This window comes from Fringilla coelebs, assembly GCF_963513975.1.
Source record: "Fringilla coelebs genome assembly, chromosome: 1".
Lineage (NCBI taxonomy): Eukaryota > Metazoa > Chordata > Aves > Passeriformes > Fringillidae > Fringilla > Fringilla coelebs.
Window position 1 is genome coordinate 12,454,222 of NC_140028.1, and position 23,926 is coordinate 12,478,147.

Consider the following 23,926-nt stretch of genomic DNA (forward strand, 5'->3'; position numbering starts at 1 on the left):
CTCCCGCTCTATCCTTGGCAGCCAAGGGCACTTCTGCAGGGTTTGCTTTGGGTGAGCGGGTGCCTCCCACCCTTCTCTCGTGGAAGTAAATAGCGTAAAAGCGTTGCTGTGTTCTGCCCGTCATGTCTCCCCCAAACCCCAGGGCTGGAGGCGCCCAGCCTCCGGCACACGGCCGTACTGCAGAATACTGCAGTGTTCCCCTGTACAAGGGCAGCTTGTCTTCCTGCCAGGGCCGACTGGGAAGGATGCAGTTGTCGGGAGATGTTGAGGGACGTGTCAGATAATGGGCACTGCCGTAATTTAAAGGCGGCAACCGTGCACGCTGTGCTTTTCCCAGCCAGGGCATGGGATTTCTCTGGGTGTTTTAATTCATGCGGGGCTGGTGAGCAGCGAGGGCTGCGGGAGAAAGAGCTGCCAGGTAGTATTGGAGGACATGGTCTGCTCTAAGAGGGAGCCTGGCAGAGGTGAATGGCTTCTAGTGTATTTTTTGGGCAGGGTGAAGAAGCTGTTTGCACTAGAAGTTATTTTTTGGCAAATGTTCATATGCACGTTCCTCTCAACAGATCTTAGGAGACGTTTAATTAAAAGCGTGGCTTGTCAAGAGCAGGCAGGTTGCAGAGGGGAGGGGGGAGTCTGTGTTTATCTGTCAAGACAATGCTGCAGACCTAGCAGTGGTGGTCCTCAAGCTCTCAGCCTCCTTGGATTTTTAATAATACCTGCACTTTAAAATAAAAGAAACCCCCCAAAAAGCAGGAAACGATCACAAATCCTGGAATCATTTTAGTGGTCAATGCAGGGAACAGGCAGGACATGTTCCAGATGAAGTGTGGTTTTGGGTTTCATCACAGAGGGACACAGAGTATGTTTATTCTTTCCTTCTTTTCATAAGTGATGCGTTTGGTTTTTCTTGCTCTTAAGCCAGTGGGCCTCTGTGTGGATTCATTTTTTTTTTCTTCTACACATTGCTACTTGCATGGGAATGCTGCTCATCAGAAAACATGTTGACGTGAGTGTGTGGAGATGGGCACAGGTGTGAATATTTTCTTCTTAATGCTCCATAGTAGTGGAACCTGTTTTGTGAAGTGGCAATTACTGAAGGGGGAGGTTTGGAAGGAATCGCTCCAGATCTTTAGCAGCATGGTGGTTGTTATGGTTAAAAAAATCTGCTCATTATTTAGCATGAGTAGAACAAAGAATTTTTACCTGTAGTTCGATTTGATGCAGCTGATGCTGTACTACTGAGCTGCACTAGGATTCTTTGTGAATTGTGCACAAAGGAGCACAACAATTTCTAAGGAAAAGTAGCTGTTTTTTTGATAGTTAACCAGAACCTTTCAACTAATCATACCTTTAGTAGTAAAGTGAAAATTAGCATTTTAAGTGCTGTTTCACGTAGTCAGATCTGTGTGGGCAGGCTTCTGGCAGGATCTCGGAGATGTTGCGTAGGGGTCTGCCCACGCATCCCCAAGTGCTCTCTCCGTGCCTATTTCTCATCGCAGGCTGCGATCAAGGCCCCACATGCCCTGCAGTGCTGAGGGATTTGATGCAGCATCCGCCTTTTTTTTAACCAAATGGTTCACAGATTCTTTTATCATATGTATTGCTCTACCTTAAACTTTGTTATAAAGATGGTAGGGTTAATCAACAGCTTCAATTACTCTGAAGTCTTGCCAGTGGATGCAGATGGGTGCTGCAGCTGAGGTGATGAAGATACAGTACATGCGGACTGATTTCTCTCTTTGTTCACAGTAACACAGAACTGGCTCAGGTGTACCTGTTGTTAATTTTGAGCTCTGCCTCGTTCTGACAGGGTTGCAGCAACTGGAATTACAATTCTGAGCAATGTGATTGTTTCCATTTGTCTCCCTATAGTGTGTTAGATTTGAAACTTCATATGGGCAATATATGTCAGTGTGACTAACACATCACATTTTTTGACAGCAAGATTGTGTCTTGCTGGCTGAGGTATCTTGAATGGCATTTAATGTTTTCTCCATAAACCCCAAATTTCTCTCCACCCTCTATCAAAAATATTTGTGTGTCTAATACTCAACAAAACCTGCTCCAAAACAGCTCAGCATAAAGCTAAATGATTTGGAGAAATGATGTTACTGAGTGAATGTAAGAACAGTTAATAAACATCCTGTTTGTACTGCACATTATTGTAGATCACGGAGTCACAGACTGTTTTGAGTTGGAAGGGGCTCACAAGGATCATTGAATCCAGCTCTTAGCACTCCACTGGACACCCCAACAGCCCCACTGTGTGCCAGAGTGCTTTGTCCAAAATCTGTCAGGTTTGGTGCTGTGACCACTTCCCTGGGGAGCCTTTCCCAGTACCCAAACACCTCTGGGTGAAGAAATTTTTCCTTATACCCGTCCTAAACCTCCCCTGACACAGCTTCATGCTGTTCCTTGGGTGCTGGCACTGGTCACCAGAGAGCAGAGATGCCCCTCCACTTCCCCTCATGAGGAAGCTGTAGACTGCAATGAGGTCACCCCTCAGTCTCCTCCAGGCCAAACAGAACATCTGGAACTTCAGTCCCCTAACAAGGGAAGTCGATTTTTTCCATGCCAAACAACTCATTACATGTTGAGTAATATGGTGGTGTACATGGTGACAGGGTTGTTTGTGTAAAGTCCACAATAGGAACTGAACTTGGCTGTTGTGCTCTAGAATTGGATTTCTTTGCTTTGAGGTTTCGGACCTGATTAAAGAATCATAAAGGTGGGAGTGTGTGTGCCCATCCTGTCCTTATTTTGATCCATTGTCACAGCCCTGATGGTTCCTATGATACATCACTGAGCATGTGGCACTTACAGTTAGTTACACTCTTATGCAAGATCTTTTTCAAAGCAATTAAAGTTTATAAAAACAAAAATAAAATGTCCCCTCAGAGGAGTAGTCCTGTGTGCTACATGCAGATGCTGTGACTTGTTTTTGAATGAAGCGAATTTTCTGTAGCTCCCTGTGGGAAGGGACTATTTGATCTGAATGGTTTGTAACTCATTTCTTACAATTGAGAAATGAGATGCTGCAATGTGCTGTTAATTTCAGTATCTCTTTTAGTGCAAAGCAAATCATTGCAGTTAATTTTTGGGAGGGCCTGTTGCAGATGGGTTTCAAAAGAACTTGTCTTCTTGTGTAGAGCAGATCTTCTTTAATGCTTCTTTTCTTTCTGAGTTGATTTTACATTCCTTTTAATCACATTGTTCTCTGCTATCCTGAAGAAGAAAAACACCACCTCTGAAAACATTGAAATTGGCTGTGTTTGTGGTTCATCACTTGCTTGATGGTGTTTCTTTGGCTTTTAGCATTCTCTTTATTTGTCTTGCCTCTTTTGCCAGCATGTGTTTTGACAGAGCAGGGGCTTTCTGTGTGTGTACAGCACCTGACAACTGTGGGGTGGGCATGGGAGGAAGATGGGTAATGAGTAGTTGGATGAACACAGGTTGTCTGTGACTTCATTTATACCAAGTCAGATGATTTGCTAATTTTTTATGGGTCAGGTGTGTATTACTAGTTAGTCTCATTCATCTCCCTGCATCTGAGGGATGTGCAGGTATTGTCCTGAAACAGGGCTCCAAACAGACATGTGAGTTTTTGGAATGATTTTGAAACTTTAATTATATGTGTGCGTGCCTTATTTATATTTGTTTAGCTGAAAGCACAATAAAATAATCTTTTTGCTTCTGGCAGTAACCTCTACTGTAGTACTGTAGAGGAGGTGCTGGGACTCCTGGACTAGGCAGTGGTGCACCTTTTTTTTCACCTATGCAAACCTCTTGGTTGAAGCAGAAGAGAGAGACATGAACATATGGGCATGAGAAACATTTATATTTTTGCAGCCTCTTACCTGCTTTTAGAAGGTAATCCATGAGAGGCAGCATTTTAACTTGCTTTTGAAGAAGTTGGGACCAGAGGTGGCCACATCAAGGGTTGAGAGTTCTTTTTTAGGTAACCCTGTTTGCTTACAAGGGATGGCCTTGTAATATTCACACAAATAATATAAACTGAGGAAAAAATATTTGATGGAACAAATAGAACTGCTGAGACAGTTACTACAACAAGTACAGCTGCAAGTGCTCAGCGTGTACGTTAATCCAGGGAACAGCACGCATGTACCAGAGAACCTGGGCAAATTTATTTTACCGTGACATGTCCTAGTGCAACAGCTCTTCCCCAGCTGTGCTTTATTTGAAGCTTGAGATCTCTGTGGAGATTAGGAATGTTCAGTTGGATGATTTTAAGGGTTAGTTTCAATCCAGCTGTTAAGGATGATAACTACCGTAAGGAAAAACAAATGTGTCATGTATTGTTTAACATCTTCGTTGGTGACATTGACAGTGGGATTGAGTGTTCCTCAGCAGGTTTGATGATGTCACCCAGCTGGGTGGTGCAGTCACCATGCTGGAGGGGAGCAGTGCCATCCACAGGGACGTGGACAGATTTGAGAGGCAGGGAGGGCTGTGTGAACCAGGGAGACCTTATTGCACCTAGCGTACCAAAAGGGGTCTGCAAGAGAGTTGGAGAAGGACTTTTGACGAAAGCATGTAGTGACAGGATAAGGGAGAATGGCTTCAATCAAGAGGGCAGGGTTAGATTAGATGCCAGAATTTTTTTACTGTGTGTTGAGAACAGATTTTCCAGAGAAGTTGTGGTTGCCTCTCCCTGATCAGTTCAAGGGCAGATTGGATGAAACCCTGAGCAACCTGGTGGGATTAGAGCAGATGATCTGCAAGGCCCTTCCAACCCAAAGCATTTTGTAATTTTTCTGTGCAACAGACAGGTAGGTCCAGGCTTGGAGAGGAAGCACACCTGCCATGTTGCACTGGCATGTGCCTTATACAGCAGTCTTTAGGACAACTATCTCTTTCAAACCTAGCAAACTGGTGTTTCCTCCCCTTCACAAAAAGTCTGAAATGAGTTAATTTGGAGCTTTTCTTACCATTTATTTTGTTCCTCAAAGCTTTTACCACCAAGGCATTTGGAGCATAGCTGGCTGCTGTGATTTCTTATCCCTCTGCCTCCCTACAACCTGCTTGCTCAGGCAGTTGGTTTGTGTACACTGAAATTCTTGCCTTTTCCAAGCAGCTGCAGTATATTTCTGTGAACATCTTCGAGGGAGAGGGATTGACATGCAGCAAAGGCTGAAAGATGGTGCGAGAGCCTCTGCATGCCTGCCCAGACACTGAGATTGAAGCAACAGGGCATAGCTGGGAACATACTTAGTCACAAGTAGTTTATTTTTTAGGGACACATGCTTTCTTGATCCAAATACTCTTATGTGAGTGTTAACAATTTATACAACTGTTGAACATTTGCTACATAAGTGTGTACTGGGCTGGCTTATCCTGTGACATACCCAGAACAAGGATTTTTAAAATCTCTTGAGAGTACTCCTTTTGGACCTGGCAGGATGCCAAGAGCTGCACAATAAGGTTTGTGAGGTTCTAAGTGTGGAAGGAGTTGTGCAGTGCTGCATGAAACACAATTGACTGAACAAATGTTGGAGAACAAGAAGTCTCTGTAATTACGGGCTTAGTGCTGGTTAATACCTAACAGAGGGTGATATTCAGTGGAGGTTACTGCTTCCTTCCGGAGTTCTGAGTGTGCATGAACTGAACCCATATCTTTGTTATAACATACCTGAGAAGATAATTTAATTTTTTTAAGTACAGAAGTTGCAAGAGTTGATGGAGTATACTTGTGAATCTGTATCTGTAGCATAGTAGTCTATGTGTTTTCAACTTCTGAAGAACATTTTTTTAAGGTTCATGGTCTACCCAAAGACCATGTTGACTTGAAGATAAGCAGGGAGCAAAATAGGAACTATATCTAAAAAGGCTTCTTGGTCTACTTCAGAGCACGCAAAGATGAATACAGAGAAGTTTGAGTCAGTATCATAAAGAGGTTACCCTTCAGAATAAGATTGTCTCTTTAGGCTAGATATATAGAAATGCCTTTTCATGAGTACATTTTCAATTTGAAAATTATGTCTGCCTTGATACTGTAAGGTGCCAAGCACTGCTTTGTTTGCTGGGATCTATGCTGACCTTTCAGGACATTGATTGACTTCTTCCTGCTGGGCTGAGATAGCTTGAATGCCAAGATGTTTGGAAGGATTGGAGACAAAATGTCTAGTAGCTTTGTGGCTAAGACCATAGCAGCTTTCATCTTCAAAGTGCTCTCTGTGTGACTTGGCTCCAAAGAATGGCTCCCATTTTTCAGAAAGGCAAGCTATGGCTGCAGGTTTAGTGACTTCTACTCCCTTCCCCCAGGACAAGAAGAAATTGGGTGCATCTACAACATGGAGTTAATGAGGGAATGTTGTTTAAGCTCCCAGTATAATAGGTTTCTATCTCCATGTACACACTGCTTTGTTTTTACTGATTAAGACGTGTTGCTGTTCACCCCTGTGATAACCTGGTGTTTGTGGGCAGAAGAGATGACCTCTAAAGATGACTGATAAATTCTCAACAGAAGTGTCCTGAACTCCTCTCCTGTAACTGAAACTACAGGACCTCTCTCAGATTTTTGTGGAGAAGCCTGACTGGACCATCTTAATCATAAGCTGGTTGATCATGAGGAATTTGTGTCTTGGGGGGGTTTTCTGTGAGCTCTGTGTGTTTCACTCTTCTGGTCAACAGCCATAAGTGATATGTTGTTGATTTGAATTCTAGGATGCTAGCTGGAGTAGTCATCCTTTAACAAACCATTCTTGCAGGAATGAGCTTGTGTTGGTGTGTAAAATGCTGCTGATGAGTATGTAACTAGAGACACTTGGTTGATAGTACAGAAAGGTTCACAGTTGTTCTCATTCTTGCTTCCCCATAAACTGCCACCATGCTTCTCACCTGAGCATGAGATGTATTTTTTTTTTGCCACAAAAGTCTCGTGTGTGCTTTGTAATTTATCTGAAGTCACCTGTATAGAGGCATAATTTAGAATTTTTTGTTAATAAAGCTGTATTTGGGATGTCTCTTAACAGCATCATCCATGAGCAAACCACATGGATACTCATTGTCCATGAGCAAACCAAGGGTCTAATTTGGAGTTTGAAAGGGATTATTTATCTTCTCATGAGTAAAATGGAAAGAAAGTAGCCTGCAATAAGCATACTTGTGCTTCACTGTCTGTCATGAGGCAAAGGTCAATAAGCATTAAAAATGTGGGTACCTGGCTACTGTCTTTCTCCCAGTAGGTACTTTCCTGGTCAACTCAAGTGCTTGTTAGTAGTTTGGGTCCTGGAGATTGCTATGACTGCTTGTGGGACAGAGATTGTGTTGAGTGGATGGTCAGAAATTAGGGTTTCTGCTTGCTTGGAAAGAACTGATGAGACCCCAGTGGTGTTGGTGTTATTACCAACACAGGGCTGTTGGCTTGAGGCTGTCCTGTGTAGGTATTAACTTGACTGACTGCCTCCTGATATTTTAATTATCTTCGTTTTGATCCAGCTGAAATATTGTGGGTTTAGAAAATAGCTGCTGAGTATGTACAGTGGCCACTTAATGATTGAGTGGATGAAAGGCGGTATTGATGAGTCTCTGAGGAGAAATCTGCTATTCAGGCTTGCAGACTTGTTCAGACCTGCAGTGAAGAATGTGGAACTAAATGCTTCCTCTGGAAGACTACTTAATGTCCAGCTTTTTTCATGTGGCATGGGATAAAAGGTCTCTAGATGCTGTGGCTAGTTGTTTCCCACCACCCCCCATGTCTTTTGAATAACTTCCTATGTTTAGAGAAGGAGAGACTGTATGTTTATGCATGATGTATTTTCTCACAGTATGAGTCTAACTTTTGTTTGCTAATTACCCAATCTTGGATTTAAACCATGAAGTGGCTGCTTTGGACCAGAGTTTCTTCATCTTATAAACCATGAAACTGAGCTGTGGACAGTACAGATTTGACGTCCCTATTGACATAGAAGGAGGCTCGCTCATGAGTTGGATTTGTAAGCCAGGTTGAGTTTTCACAGGTCCTTGTTGTACATCAGATTGGAGTCACAACCATAGAGCAAGTGGTATCCTCCACTGGGGATGTTTATGCATGGGCTAACATACTGCAGGCATTATTACAACTCAAATTAAAGACTCCAGAGCTCTGACAACAGAATGGTACCAGACTTATGTTCCGTCCCCCTTTAGATGGTTAGTGAGATCTAATAAAAATGTGTGTTCTTGCAAAGTGCAAGAACACACATTTCAGTGCTGCTGGTAAGGGAATTGGGCATTCTTTAGAGTTCTTCAGGTGGTCTGAGAATGTAGAAAAAATGGGTATCTGTGGTGGTGTTGTTTGGGTTTTTTACCCCACTGGTGTGAATACCCTTTTCTGGACTTTGCTGACTGGATTTTAGTCTTTGATTTTTTTCATGTCATTATCTGTTTTCTTTATTGTTCTAATGTACTATTTAAATGAAAAACTAAACAGTTTTGAAAATACTTAATGTATGGTTCTGTGATACATAGAAGAAACACTCAGTTGGCAGGTTTTTTAATAGCGTATGTCTTCAGCAGCATTTTGTTGCATAATTTTCAATGTTCTGATAATATATGTCCTTGAAAAGCAAAGCCTGGCATGCCTGTTTATACTATGCATGCTGAGGGAAACTAGTTTCTAATCCTGCCATTCCCTAAACAAGAGGCAGAAATAATGGAAGTAGATGTATGGATACAAGACTGTGATTTTAATTACCCCTGCTTTCTTTCCTGAAGAGTAGTTATTGCTTAAATGACATCTTATTGTGATCTTTGATGTGCTTTTACTTTCACCTGCATGCACTATAATCTCTCAGACCCTGAGTCTGTACCTGTCTGCTCCTCTGCTCAGTGATGGGTGTGTTCAGCTCTTGCTGTGAGATCCTGTGAAGTTTGTCTTTTGCTGCTGGTGCCTTTTCACTCCTGGCCCAGCACAAGCTGAGAGTCCCTAGCTAAGCTCAAACTTCCCCTATGCCTGGCAGTACCTTCAGCTTAGAAAGACAGATGGGACTTCGAATTCAGCTGGTCCCTTTCCTTGTCTTGTGGCAGTATTTCTGCAAGACCTCTACACAAACGTGTTACTCTTCCTGAAAGAGCTCTAGTGAAAGTAAGCTGCCTGACCTTTCAGAGTTGCCTGTTACCTGGTCTTATAGTTGTATGGGTTGTGCAATCTGAAACTTCTTTGCTGAAGCCAAACTGATTATTTCATGTTCTGCACCACTGGAAAAGAGACGATGGACAGCATCAAGGAATGCTCTTGAAATCAGTATTGGGACTTGGCTGAGTTCTCATTCTGAATATCAGAAATAGGGAGTAGATAGGGTAGATTTAGATTGGACACAAATTGATTTAATTTACAGTGAAGGTGGTGAGACAGTGCAGAATGTCATGGAAAAGTTGTGGATTCTCCATCACTGGAAGTGTTCATGTTCAGTCTGGATGGGACTGAGAACAACCTGATCTAGTAAAAGATATTCCTGCTCTTGGCAGGTGGCTTGGACTAGATGGTCATTGAACGTCCCTTCTAACTTAAGCCATTCTGTGAATGTGTGTACTTGAACACTAATGGAGTAATGGAATAGATTTTGTGTACATCTCTATGTCATTATAAAGAATGAAGTTTCTCTTGCCAGCAAAATTCCTGTTTCGGTGTGTAGAAAGATTTGAGACTTTATATGCAGCTTAGGAACATGCATGAGACAGGCTCTTGATGCTTTTCAGAACAGAAAGAGGCAAAGCCAACAAGCAGAGTTTTTTGGATGGAGAAGAGCAATTATGAACTTCAGGCAAGGTGATGCTGATTCTGTTCTCACCTTTTGTGACTTGTTAAGGGTCTAGGCAGTCCTGTCTGTGACTTGTGGACTTGTTTAAATGAGTGGATTGTACAGAGGAGGATGTATTAGTGTTTGGTAGCATTTTTTAACTTTTGCAGTTATGGCTGGCCAAGTGCTCTTTCACCCAGTTGACTACTGATTCTTCTAGAAAAGAGGAAAAACTTCCAGTGCCAAATGTTACCTGAGAAGGGAAACTGCCTGTCAACTGTTGTGTCTTTGAATGTGTTGAGACATCTGTGACTGCAACCATTTTTTTCCTCCTTTTTTTCTTTCTTTTTTTTTTTTTAATTTTTATTTTTTCTTTTTTGTTCCCTCCCTCTTTTTTTTCCTCTCAGACTGTTACTGTTTTCCTGTTCTCTTCCCCTCCATTCTTTCCTGGTTTTGTCTGTTAAAGGACTCTGGAAAAGTGGTAGTCTCTATGTGCAAACCATACTTGCTGATTGCCATTTGTTATGTGTAACATCGGTGACCTTGTGTGGTGTTTAGCACAATAAAGTCTCTGCTACTTGGAGGTAGAGTAGTGAATGCCACAGAAATGAGACATTCATAGTAATCCTTGTGATTCTTTTATCTGGTAAAATATAAAAAGAAGTCTTTTGTTTCCAGCATGATTTACTTTGGAGGGGTAGGAGTACACATGCACAAGCCAAGTTAAAATTTTTGTTCCAAAATCAGATCTATGGCATTTGGATGTGTTACTAGGGCGTGGAGCTCTGTAACACTGTTGTGTGTTTGGGACTCAACTTCTTAGCTTATCATAGCTGAACAACAACACTGAGGTGGAGAAGTTCTAGCTCCTGTAGTCTGTGCAGTTGTTTTCTTTTCCATTTCATTGAAGTCTTGCAGTTAGTCATTGTTAGTACTTTGCTGGAAGGCATGCAGCTCTTGGTTTGATAACCCCTGAGACAAAACCAAGGCAGTGCTCTCTCTGTTACCTCTAGCTCAAACAGTCAGAATTAGATTCTGGATTTGCTTTACTGAAGAGCACCTCCCTGTCTCTTTCCCCCTGCCCCAGAAGTTTAGATGGGTAGCTGCTGTGAACAAAATTCCAAACTATTACTGCTGCCTATGTACTTGATGTGTCAGCAAGAGCTGGTAATAGGGCTGCAAAGCCTTTCTGATAAATGAAAGCACTTAAAACACTGTCAAGGGTTTTTTGAAGATGAAATGAGCCTTCTGTGTGGGAATTGGGGTGCAAGGAAAGAAATTAATAAAGTAAGCATCTTTTTGCCTAATGGGGAAAAAAAGAATCATAACTTCTTGGCAGAAAGAGTGAGAGCACATTTTAAAACTGTCAAGGCTGCTGATACTTAAGTTGTAATCTTAGATACAACAATCTGGGTTCCTATTCTTGTCTTTAGATGTCATCAATAACAGTTTCAGCAAATATCCTTTGCTGCAAGTCTACCCTTCCTTTTTTGACAAATCTTTGAGTTTCTCATGTGTGTCTCTTCTCATTCCTGGTGTGGGATCACTGGCCTGAAAGGAAGGGAAAACCTATAATGCATAAATCTTTTGTAGAGTTGTGTTTATGTAGGGGAGTTGTGCTGGTTCACGAAAATAAAAAAGTTTCCACCCAAGGCTTAAATTCTTTTTCCCAAGCTGCATCTTGGTGATGATTTTGTGCTCTTCCCTGGTGTGATGGGCTGATCTTGGCCAGCTGCTTTTTCTCTCTCCTTCCTCAGTGGGGTGAGGGAGAAAATCGTAAGAAAAAGCTCAAGGACTGAGACAGAGATGCAGAAATCACTTACTAGTTACTGTCAAGAGCAAACCAGACCTGAGTGGAGAAGATGAAATTTATTGCCAGTTAAAATAGTTGTGAATGGTGAGGAAGGTGGACAAAAATTGAGACATCTGCCCACGTCCGTGGGTCTGGGTGTCAGATGGGATTTCACTGAGTGATGATGGCCCACCCTTTTCCCCGTGGCAGTCTGGGAGCTGTGGCTTTGGGGGGCTCTGCCCAGGTCTGGGTGTTGGTGTCTGGCCCTTGCTGTCCCTGGGGGAAGTTGTTTCATGTCCCTGCTTGCGGCGCGGCTGCCGGAGGGGCGGGCGCGGGGCACCGCGGTGTTTCTCCGCCCTGAGGCCGAAAGGTGTTTGCCGTGTTTGCCCTGCCTGCGTTTGGCACAGATTAGCTGGAGCTGGGCTGTGGGATCAGGTGACTAATCACCTATAAGCCCACTAATTAAGCCATGGGGTAGGATAATGGCATGCTGCAGCTTACTGTGACATGCTGGGCGGCAGCTGAGCTCCGCTGAGGAGCTCCAGGGGCCGTGCTGCCGTGGAGTGTCAGATGGCGGGGGGAAACACCCATGCCGTGGAGGACAGGTCAGATTTCTTCCTTCGATGACTAAGACATTATTTGGCACAAAGTTATTTTGGGGGAAACAGTCCTTGGATTAATGCTTTAACAATTTTAAAAGAAAATTATTTAAACAAACCCTCACTGTAATCAATCTCTGGCTTAATCCATGAGCAGCTAAATGGGAATTTGTGACCCAGGATCCTGCAGTGGCTCTTCCCTAAGCGTGCCTGCACCTGGGGGAGGCCTCCTGCTTTCACAGATAACACGAGGTCTGAGTAACCCTGACATTTAAAAGGGGAAAAATTAGTTTCTTTATCAGCCAGCTGAAATTGGAAATTGCAGGGGGAGCAGAGGAAGCTCTGGGAGAGGCAGCATTAAAAATAGTGTGTTATTATTCTTCAGATGAGGCTTTATGTCACAAAAGCATGTGTTGGACAAAGACATCAAATTCCACCTGCTGTTTCTTTGTGTTTAAATTGAGAAAGTAATACATGTTGAATCAAGGATGTGTATTTTTCACCACTGTTAACATGTCTCTTGACACTGCTTTGACAGCAGCGAGAACAGTTGCTGCAGGTGAGACACAGCAGGGCGGCCGTGCTCCAGGTGGCACAGGAAGAGGTCTTGGGGAAGGAGTTGCTGCCCAGGGCTCTGGGGCTGTGCACATTTGCAGCACTGGTTTGGTTCCTGCCATCTCCTTCGTTAGTCCCCACAGGCATCACTTAGATGGCTTCCTTGCTTCCTAGCTGCTGGAGTTGGGATAAACCCCTGGTTATTTGTTCTTGTGAAATGGTGGTGGTGTTGAGCACTTTTACTGTAGGTAGGAATGAAGGGGTTTCCGTTTCAGTAGGGATGTGGTGGTGGAAGTGTTCTTTGGAAAAGCTAAAGCAATGATGCAGTTTAGTGCATGACTTCAAGATCTGAGGGAGAGATGAACTTGTGGATGTGGCTCCAGCAAGGAAAAGTGAGAGCAAATTATTTTGGAACCCAAATGAAGTACATGCCTCTTACTTTCAGCCGAGTGCGAGATCAAGATGTGGCAAATAATATAGAACTTCATATCCTTAATGTAAAACTGCTGGAAGGTTTTCTTTAAAAATGCAAAAAGCAAAAAAAAAAAGAACTCCAACAAAATCCACCAGAGAAGGTATTAATTCAGTGACATTAACAATCCCCAAAAGCTCAATTTTTCTACTGGCTGAAACGAGATCAGATGCTCTTTGCCACTATATAGGGAGCCCAGGTAAACAAACTGCTTTGAATTCAACCAAACAACTACAGCATACAATTAAACAAAGTGGGTTCTTAACGCTTTCTTGAGCAGGCTTGGTTTGAGGAAAACACCATTTTTATAGACAAGAACTAAATAGTTGTGGAAATGTTTGACTTCTCCAAATTTGCTTTCCAGACTGACCACAAAGCAGTAAAAAGAAGGGGGTTTCTTCCTGAGCTGTGTTTTGATAGAAGTGCCTTAAGCTTGCCTGGGAAGTGGCTAAATGCAGGGCTGGTGTCAATCTCCTGCATGCCATCAGGTGTGTTTAGCTGGATAGTACACCAGGGAGATGGAAACATAATCAGGCTGCTTTGGTATCCTCTGCTTGCCGGCCTGTGTTCGCTGGAGAATCCTGTAAAGCCTTGGGCTGTGCTGGTATTGTCAGGGCTTTCAGGGCTCCTGGCATGGCCATGCATAATGCATGCAACGAAGGTGACAGTGAGAGACCGGGTCCAGAGCAGGGATTGCAGTGAGACTAATAGGTTTAAGGAAATAGCATTTTTTGCCTCTTTTAAATAATGGGGTTTCTTTCATTTTTAAAATGTCTGACAGTTTTTGGCTTAGCACAAAGCACTTTATATTCTGGGTCTTGCCATTCAGATAACTGCTATTTTCTCTTCCACTTTCTGAATTTGCCACTGGCTCTGTCATGTGTAAGGTATAACAAGGTTTTATTAACACCTGCTTTGCATTGTTTGGGGTCTTTTTCCTTTCTTTTTTCCTTTTTGCAAAAATCCCACAAGCCTTGCTGAAAAGTAGAGTACCGGTAGGCTTCCTAGCAGGTGTCTGGGAGCTGCCCTGCCAGGGTGTACTGAGGAGCTGGAATTTGTCTGACAGCTTTTGAGGAAGAACCTGTCTTTGCCCTGAAAACAAACCACTGTCTCTCACGGCAGTGGAATTGGGTTTACTTACAAAAATCAGACCAGTTTATAAGGCTGGATAGAGTTTGCTACAAGCAACTGCACTTGCAACCTCTTCCAGTCAGAGCTGGGGTAATGTTAGCCTTGAGGATCTGCCTTATCTGGATTTTATTGTGCTGTTGCTCTGGTAACAGCAAGTCTTATACCTTTATTAAAGGAAGCAGGGATATTTTATTTTACTCTCTAGACTCCAATCAAAGGGAAATGTTGAGGTTTCTTTCTACTGCATTTTTGCTGTTAGCGGAAAATTTGTACTTGCTCTGCAGAGAGTAATTTTGGAGCGGAGAGCAATTTTTTGTTTTAAATTTGGCAAATAAAGATCAGGACTTTCAAGAATACTTTGTGTTCATATTGTAAGTAAAATTTTGGGGTTTAATCCAGTCTTTAAAAATGGGGGAAATTCTATAGGAAACTTGAAGTCAGGAAGAATTAAACCTTACTAAGCGCTTTGTATACCCTCAGTGCCATGCTGTTTTATCAGCTTCAATTCAGAAATTGTCTCCAAGGCTTTTGATTGTTTTGGAAACAGCTCTTGCAGTGACAAGGTAGCTGTTGGGAAAGCTGGCTGTCTTGAGCTGTCACTGTGCTTTTCTGTGTGCAATTACAGAGTTATATTGAGGCAGTGCTGGAGGTGGTGTCTTGGTCAAGTCACGCTTTCATTGTACAGCCTCTGAACCTGGAAAAAACACAGATGATCAGTTGGTAAAGAAGAAGAACTCTGATGCTGCCTGTGGTTTTGGGAGCTTCTCTGTACATGCTGTTGCAGTATACTAGTACCCTGCTTTGAACAGGCTTGGTTTTTGCTGTATCCATCCAAAGGAAGGCATTTCTTTTTGCTGCTTCAGTTGAAATCCCTCTTGCTCAGTGTTTCTATTCTGAAAAATTGTAAAGCCTCATTAGAGGACTACTGTTACATCTGGATTGAGAAGCTGTCAATTTTGGTGTTCATGGATTAGGATTTAGTACAGTTTTAGTTATTGTTTTACATCTAGTTTGATTTGATCTATAGTATTACAATCAGAATTGCTCAAATCAATTGTTCATTGTTGCGTTTTGTTTTTTGTTGCAGGGAAGTTATCCAGTGTGGGAAGATTTTATAAATAAAGCTGGGAAACTGCAGTCTCAGCTTCGGTAAGTTTTATGTTACACAGTCAAGATCCCCTGCAGTTCCTTGGATGTGCAAACATTAAGATTAAATGCAGCTTTTGCAGGATAATTTTCTAAGCATGTCCTAGTAAAATTGTGCTTATTTCTTAGTCAACACCTGCATGTAATTTTTTAAATACTACTACTGGAGTTTTAACATATTTAGGAAAATTCACAATATGCTACCAGCTATACATAATAAATATAAAATGAACTAAATTTGATGGATATTGATGAAAAATTGGAAGGAGTTTACTGTTATTTAGTGAACACACAGTTGGAGTTAGGTCTATGTTGCCCTTTTTATTAGTGTAGAATACAAAGGGGTTGGAAGAGGGCTCAAAAAATTAAAAAATCTTTGGTAGCCTTAACAGCATTTTCTTCTGACTTAAAAATGAAGAGAATTGCTTTGCTGGATCATACATTGGTGATTATTAAAACTCAAGGGTTGGGGTATACTTTGAAAATGGCATTCTGAATTTTTTGATATATGGCAGAAGTATCGTGCACAGATCAGTTCTACCTTTAGAATTCATTCATTTGTGAAATTTGTTTCTGCTGATACAAATACAAGCTCCATTTCCCCACAACTCTCCCTAAACCACAGTTTCCTCTCTGCCCTGCAAAGCACCAGTTTTTTTCCCCAGCAGCTGTAGTGGTAACAGGCTGCTGGCAGTCTGGTTTGTGGTTCTGTGTTGCCTTGTGAACCATTCACAGAGAAGCTGGGAGTTGCTTCATTTCTCCTAAACAGCTGGAATACGTTGTTCTGCTACATTGTGCTTAACATGCCACAATTGCATGTGGTTTTTTTTTCCTTTTCCAGCAATCATGTCACAGTGTATATGGAAGATATAGAGGAAGTAGAGAAAGAGGAGAAGTGGAGAACTTTCCTACTGTTTTGTACTCTCCAAACACAGGCCTTCTGGGATGGCATGAGGCATAGTTTTGTTTATTTCCCAGTCCTGTGGTGCTGCATTCTGTCAGTGCAGTGCTACAGGAACATGCAAGCAGGCAGCTTGAAAGCCTGTGTTCGAGGATTTGCTGTTTGTTTCTAGCAAATGTGAGCCTTTTGCTGCTGTTTCATTTCTGTGTGCTCTGATAAAGGACAGCAGATGTCATTTGAGCTGGAGCCAGATCTTTCTGGATCTTGTTACTGGGGAAATGGAACTTTGTTATTAGCAATATAATTAATAATTAACAACATACTACATGAATAACAGTGTGACCCACAAGTTTGGAAGATGAACATCACAAACAGTGTTAAGGAAAATTTTAGAAAAGATTTTCTGGTTCCAGGGCCCAATATTGCTAGCTAGCTGTCAGGATGGGGGGTTTGCCCTCCCTTTAATCTCCTGGGCATGTGGAGAGTCCTTATGCATTTGCTTGGTCCTCTCATGCCTGGGGTGTTTTTTTTTTCTGTGTCTGTTCAAATCTTTTGTGCTGTCAGTAGGCCATTTACTACACTGCCAGTTATGTCCTCTGTACCTTGAGCATTTTTGGAGTGAGGCTTGCATAAAATCTGACCTAATTAAGCAGTCCTGTGGTCTTTCTGGCTGAGGATCAGCTTCCCTGCAGCTCTGCTGGGTTTTTTGAGGCTACCAAGGAGCTCTTGAAACAAAGTGAATGTGATAGTCCCTGTTCTGGATTTTGCTTGAAAAGGCTGACTGACACCACCAGGAGTGAAAATCAGAGTTACTGTTAGAAAAGATGTGCAGAAACAGAGCCATGAGGTAACTGTGGAGAGGGCACAATTGTAGAGCCCTGGCCTACTTTCTCTTTAATTGGGTCAACCAGACTATAAACCTTCAGAAATTGGGACTGACCTGAGGTGTTCAGGGCTCTGGGGCATGCTTATCTAGAACAAACGTGTCTGGAAATTGTAACTCACGTTTGCTGTCCACTTGAACAGATCTATCCACCACAGGTCTGGGGGTGCTTTCCATAAACATGGGGGGAGATTGGGCTACTGAGGTTGACACTTTGGATTGTGAAGTTTGAGGTTGCTGGTGTACCTCTCAGGAAGGGTCCTGCTTGGAGGAGCACTAGATCAGAAAGAGGTTTTGGTAATTTGGGGAGTTTGGGTGTTGGTGTTTTTTTTTGTGGGTTTGAGTTGTCTTGTTTTTTTCTTGAAATGGAGGGGTATTTTTCCTTCTTTTCCCACTTTTCCATTTGTCCAAAAACTCCAGGCCAGGCTGATTTCCAAAAAATTTTCTGTTTCAAGGGATGCTCATGCTCCCCACATGAAAAATGCAGGCAGTTGTTTGGCTAGAATCCTAGATAAAAGGAAGTTCCTGCATGTTTATTCTTAAAATATGCATGTTCCCTGAAAATAGCAGTGGCTATAATTTGTTCACTAATGGGTGAAGTATAATGTGTGTTAGATTTGTTTTTCATGTTTGACTGCTTAATATTAGTTCTTCAGAGGAAATCAGCTAGAAGGAGGGTGGCTGTGCTCTTTTGAAACAGCACCTGTCCTGTGCAATTCTCAGCATGGAATTAGCGTGGCTGCCTCCAAGTCCATAGTGCTAACACAAAGCAAGGAAGGGATTAAGAAATGAAGGAGGGAAAAGGCTAAGTTCAGATATAAAAGAGAATACTTCTTGTGGCCTCTGCAAGTTCACAGTGTTATTCTTTATAAGCCTAAATGTTTTTGGCAGTAATTAAATAGGCATCAATGAGACACTGCTAATGTTTTGTTATCTGTATGCATTTCAGGACTACAGTAGTAGCAGCTGCTGCCTTTTTGGATGCCTTTCAGAAAGTGGCTGACATGGCTACTAATACACGTGGTAAGCAGATGTGTCAATATTGAGTTTAACAGAATGCTGTGTGGTTTATACCATTTGTAGTAATAAAAAGAAGTCTTGTTACATTGACAAGCAGATCTGTGAGACATCTGTTAGATGGACTTGCACTTTGAAAAAGTGGCACGTGAAAAAGGAAGTTGTCTTTACTGAAAAAAAAATGCTGGAAACCTGTAATTTAAATGTGTCATCAATCATGTGAACACTTCTTAATTACCATTTGAATTATACGTTGATGAATAATATTTTAGAAAGCAAGATTTACAGAAATCTGTATTCACTGACGCCTCTGTACCTTGTGTAAATGTAAAAGGCTTGATACTAAGCTGGAATAAATAACTGTAGGGCTGCTGGAGATAGAGCAGATACTGCCTGATGCTATGGCCTTTAGGGTCTGCCAGTAATGATGACAGTGACCTGTACTTCTATCTTTAAGCAAAGACTTTGCTTGTGCTTCCCCTTTAAGTCTGATGTTCTTGGTCAAACTGAATTTTCCTGGGGTGTGGGCTTCTCTGGGTAGCAGTCTTAGCTTATTGATGAGTATGGAGAGCCAGAATAGTGCAGCTGGCATTCTTTCCAGACTGCTGAGTTGGAAGGAGACAAAAGGCTGCTTCTCTCTGATGATGGCTGCCCAGTGACCAAGGCATCATGTGCAGATGTCCCTGCAGTGGTGTAGGGCATTCCCCATGGTCACTGTCCTTGGACTGCTGCCGACGAATAAATCCAGAGTGCAGATAAATCACTGCTGAGGGAGCAACTCTTGGTCACCTCTAACCCTAAAGGTTTTGTAGCATTTTTTAAAGTCCTAATGTGCTGTTGACAATTGACTTGGAAAGTAAGAAAGCAATATTGCTGACATGAAGGGTGTTCATTCCCGGCTAGCAGAGTGCAAGCTCAGTCGGACTTCCTTTACCTCTGGCTAACAGGAGGAGTAGCAGCTGCTGGAGTGAGTTCCAAGTCATAGAATGACAAGAGGAAAGAATACTTCTTTTTCCTGTCTAATATTTAATTTTAAAAAAAAGCTAATATTTACATTCTGATAAGAAGCTCCTCATTATATGAATGCCTACTGTAAATTATAGGTAATCTACTCACATAAAATAACAAACATGACAGAAAGTGGAATAAACTAAATATGAGACTCAAGGAAGAACTTCACTTGGATTTCTAACATGTCCTTCCTTCAAGCATGTTCTCTTCTCTTTCTTCTGCTTTTCCCAAGGGGAAGCAAAGTAAATTACTAAAACCCTTGAGACTTGTCTTCTAGCTATGCTGGCAGGCTTATAGGACTTTCATTGAGATACCAGAATGACTGAAACTTTCCCACTCTCAAACAAAAATGGCTTGTGTGGGTTTTTGAAGGGTATTTTGCACTTTCTGCTGTGTCGTGTCTTGTCTCTTATCTCTTCGAACACATCCTTTACAAAAGGAGCTCTGTGAATCCAGGCATGCCAAATTTGTATAGCTCCTCTGTTCTGTCTTCTGCCTTCCCTGACTGAAAGGATAGAAGGGAATTTTGGTTTTATTTTTAGAAAGTGATGTTCTGGGCAATGAGTCAAAACTCCCAAGTTAGCTGGTGGTTCTGATCTGCCACCCAACCTGACTTCCATTTGTGCCCATTCAGATTTATCTCTGAGGTTGCACCTTGCTCCTTTAACAAATCCTGATCATGCTACCTTGCTGTGGACAGGAATAAGCACCAGGGAAGGTGATGGCAAAAATCCCTATGGCTTATGACGGCACAGTTCAATAAAAATGTATTTTGCCATCAGTTTAAGGAATTCTATTCCAAAACTGAAACAGAAAAGCTTAATACTTTTTTTCTCTGATATGGGAATTTTAACTGGCTCTCAGTTTTCCATTTGAGTGGTTGCCTAAAGTGAAAAATCCTTTCTTAAATTTTCCCTGTTACTTACTCAGTATATAAAATTATGTATCTGATTGTCTAATCAAACATCTGGCTGTGTTTCACACTGTTTAGAGGGTTAACAGATAAACCAAAGTTTACAGTTAACAGATTAAACAAAGTCAGACAAAGTCATGTTCAGTTGCTGGGATATATGAGACTTGAGTAGCACTTCCCATGACAAAGGCAGGGAGGTTGGCATATTTTACATCATGAGGCTGGTTTATCATTGCATGAGCCAAAATGCTTCTTCTGGGAACTAACTGTGTATGAAAATGCTGAAGCAGGTGCCTGCTCTGGAGGGACAGTGTTAGTTCCTTGTAGGATGACTGAAGTGTTGTGAAGCTGGTGCTGCCTTTAATTTGTAATTGCTTGTAGTTCTACAGAAAGTGGCCTGTTATTTTAAGACTCATTGATCTAGCTGATGAAAGTGTTTTATCAGTCAACAGAAGAACTCTGGCTACTCTTTAATCTGTTTGCAGCAGCATTAGCTTTGAAAGAAGAACAAGTGTTTGCCTGGATATACATGTCCACACACATGCAAGGGGAGACAATCTCCTTTCAGTCACCAAGTGTTCAAGAATGAGAGCTTATTTCCATCATTGCCAGTCCCTGTTCCAACTGGTAGCCTTACCTTGTGTGCCATTACTGCTGGTCCCAAGCACTGTCTCTGCTCTTCTGGTGCATTGTTCTCTCCATGCCATTTACTTCTAATCCTGCAGTGGTAGCAGTGTTAATCCTCACGTTCCCATCTGGAGCTCGGATAGAAGGCATAATTGGAGCTCTGCCTGTGGTAAAAGCTGTGATTGGATGAGTCAGATAACTTGTACTTTGCTGTATTTTTTCCCTTTGTAGCTTCTGAAGTAGGAAAAGCCCTGAATGTTAAGTACCTGATGTTTTGTAGTGACTCAATACACAAATTAATTGCCAACCAGCTCAGTTCAGCTTTTGCTTCCTCCTTTGCTGTCCCTCCATTTTGATGTGCATCAACCCAAAGTTGTCTCTTTTATCCTCAGTTTAGTTCCCTTGGTTTAATGCTTTGATTTTGGTCTGACAAGGGAAAACACAGGGAAATTAGTTCTGATGCATGTATCACCAAAATGTTAGATTCTTGTAGGTCTGGTCATCTGAGAATCATCATTTGAATGGGGGAGATTGTTATGTTGCTAATTTAAAGTAATGCTAGCTATATAGCAGTGTGTGCTGTTTTTGCTGGCATCAGAGATTTTTGAAAACAAAATTCCTTCAGATGTTTTGATTTTTGAGCTCTGACAAAATAGAGACATCTCTGTAGCACTTTTTGTTATTCAAGCTGCATCTGTTTGGCATACAGCCCAGCAGAACTTGGTAGTCTGCTGTGGAATCTGTATTATCTCTCACTATGATTATTAAAGAGAATGCTTACAAAATATTAAATGAATCAGGTGCGTCACGATACCTTTAAATCCTTAATATGCCTTAAATAGTGTAATAATAACTCTTGAATATCTTAAAAGTGAAGTTTCCTTTTGGGGAGATGTGTGCTCATGAGTTTTAGTTCAGGCTTTTCTTATATGGCTTATTTCTTTCAATATTTGAGATTCTGAATGTTTTTGCTTGCATCAGTTCTAACTGAAGCATGGAAGAAATTTAAATCTAATTTGATTTCATTTCTGTTCACCTAATTATTTGTGCAATAAAAATATATTCCTTATGAAGGCAAGAACTGTGCATCCCATATACTGTGTTTATATGTGATATGTTCAAGTTGGCTTTCAACAGTATGTAAAAGGGCACGTGTAAATTGCTTTGCTTTTTGTATGCTGGTCTTCTGCCTCTGCTGCATTTGAATGTCCTTTGTAGAGAAGTACTAGAGCTCAGGAACTTGAAAAAGTAGGTGTGAAAAGTAGCTATCCTCCTTGTGTTATGAGGGAGATTAATGTGAAGATATGCACACTTCTTCTGTATTCACTTACTCCACCATCAGCAGCTTCCGAGTAAAACCCTGCCCCAATCTTGCCTACCTGCATCTGCACAGGTGTAAATTAAAATTTATGGAAAGATGATCTAAAAGCTTTGATTTACCCAAGCTTAAAGTTGATCTTCAAAGTGAGATTGCTAATGAGGCAGCTGATACTCAAGCCTTGTGGTTTTTTGTTTTTCATTCATATTGAAGGGTTTTGCATATACATAGGTGTGCTTGATATTAGCAGATTAGTTAAATCACTTCAAGAGGGTGTCAGTGTATCACACAGCTTTCTCTGGCCAGCTGGATTCCATGGATTGTAATGCTGTTTGAAGTTCCCTCTTGGCAAGTGCTCCTAGAGGTATGCTATCCCTGCCTTTGGTAATTCTGACATCTAGTATGTTTTCCATCTCTTTCATTTTACAGGTGTCTGGGAGGGTTCTAAGGCAGTGCAGAGTTGCAGGAAATTCCACTTGAGTAGGAGACCCTTTCTGCTGGACTGAGGGTTTTGAGATCAAGGAGGACATTGTGGGTAGTCAGCTAGCTCCCAAAGGGCACTGAGTAGATTTGGAAGCAAAACTCAGTTTGTGTCTGCATGGCATGCAGCAGCAGCAGGGATCAAAATCAGCATAGTAATTTTAATGTTACCCTTTTGAGGGGCTGGGTATATCAGTGTGGAAGAAGTGGTACCTTAAAGTGCCTGCACTTTTTTTAGGCCTCATTAATTAAATTAAATTTCAACAGCACACAAAAATGTAAATGTGGTTTAACACTTTTACTTACAAAATTAAATTTGATTAATATTTGTGAGTGTCTACGTCAGGTAGCTCTTCTATGGCACTACTCAGTGACTGCTCTTCATGTTTAACAAGGCTGCTTAAAATAGTACCTTTGCTGCAGATCAGTGTTCCTGGACAGACTCTGCATCCGTGTTGTTCCAGGTAGTAAGTACCCCTTCAGACAGTCCTTAGTCTGGGTGATCCATTTTTATTTTGGCCAGGATCTATATTGTATGTATTGAAGTGGTTTCCCAAGCTGCACAAAGTGTTGCAGGGCTGGAATTATCTGTGGTCTCCCAGGTAAGTGTGCTTAGGCCTCCTGAACCAGGACCTTGCTCACTGCAAATATGGCAGAGCGTGAGCCAAGGTATAGTAGGGTCTTGGTGCTGCAGCAAAATGTAATGGACAGTACTGAAAGGTGTTTTCTATTGATTTATTTCTTTTCATGGAGGGGGAAAAAAAAGATGGAACAGAAGTGAAGCTTGGAGAGGAGAAAGGAGAAAGACATCACAATCTACAGCAGTAGATTGTATACAGCTGTATACCATTTTTGAAATGGACTGCTTTGCTCCTGGCTATGGACTGGGGAGATGTGATGGTGATCTGTGCCTAATTTCAGAGTGAAAACAAAGCTGGTCACAAGAGGAAAGGCATTCTCATTGTTCCAGTCCTTCGTCTGACTCCTCTTTAATTTCAGATGCTCATGCTCAAATCGCAAAACCTTTGTTGAGCTTCCTGTCAGTTAAGATAAGACTTTGTCATAAGTACTTATTCCTCCTGTGGAGTCTTTAAAGAAAAATGATACAGTCCAGACTTTTTTCTTTGTGGATTTTCATATATAAAATAATCAGGAAGAAAAGTATTTAAATGAGCCATTCAGTCTTCCATTATGTTTTCATGAAGATGATGCAAAACGCAGGACCAAAATCAGAATCACTGGCAGATAATTTTGAAGCTGGATGCATATTACATATCTGTTCTGTTTGGAGAAGTGGGACTTGGATATTGTGCTTAACAACAGCTAAAACTACAAATTACA

At 41.7% G+C, this 23,926-nt stretch overlaps 1 protein-coding gene across 11 annotated transcripts in view; it reads left to right on the top strand.

Moving 5' to 3' along the window:
• Positions 1–23,926, top strand: part of MTSS1 (MTSS I-BAR domain containing 1) — a 124,619-nt gene that overhangs the window by 1,386 nt on the left and 99,307 nt on the right. For all 11 annotated transcript variants that reach the window (XM_084217067.1, XM_084217074.1, XM_084217077.1 and 8 more), the window contains 2 exons: positions 15,377–15,438; positions 18,169–18,242. In XM_084217067.1, coding sequence (XP_084073193.1) covers positions 15,377–15,438; positions 18,169–18,242 — 136 coding nt within the window. The remainder of the gene's footprint in view (positions 1–15,376; positions 15,439–18,168; positions 18,243–23,926) is intronic.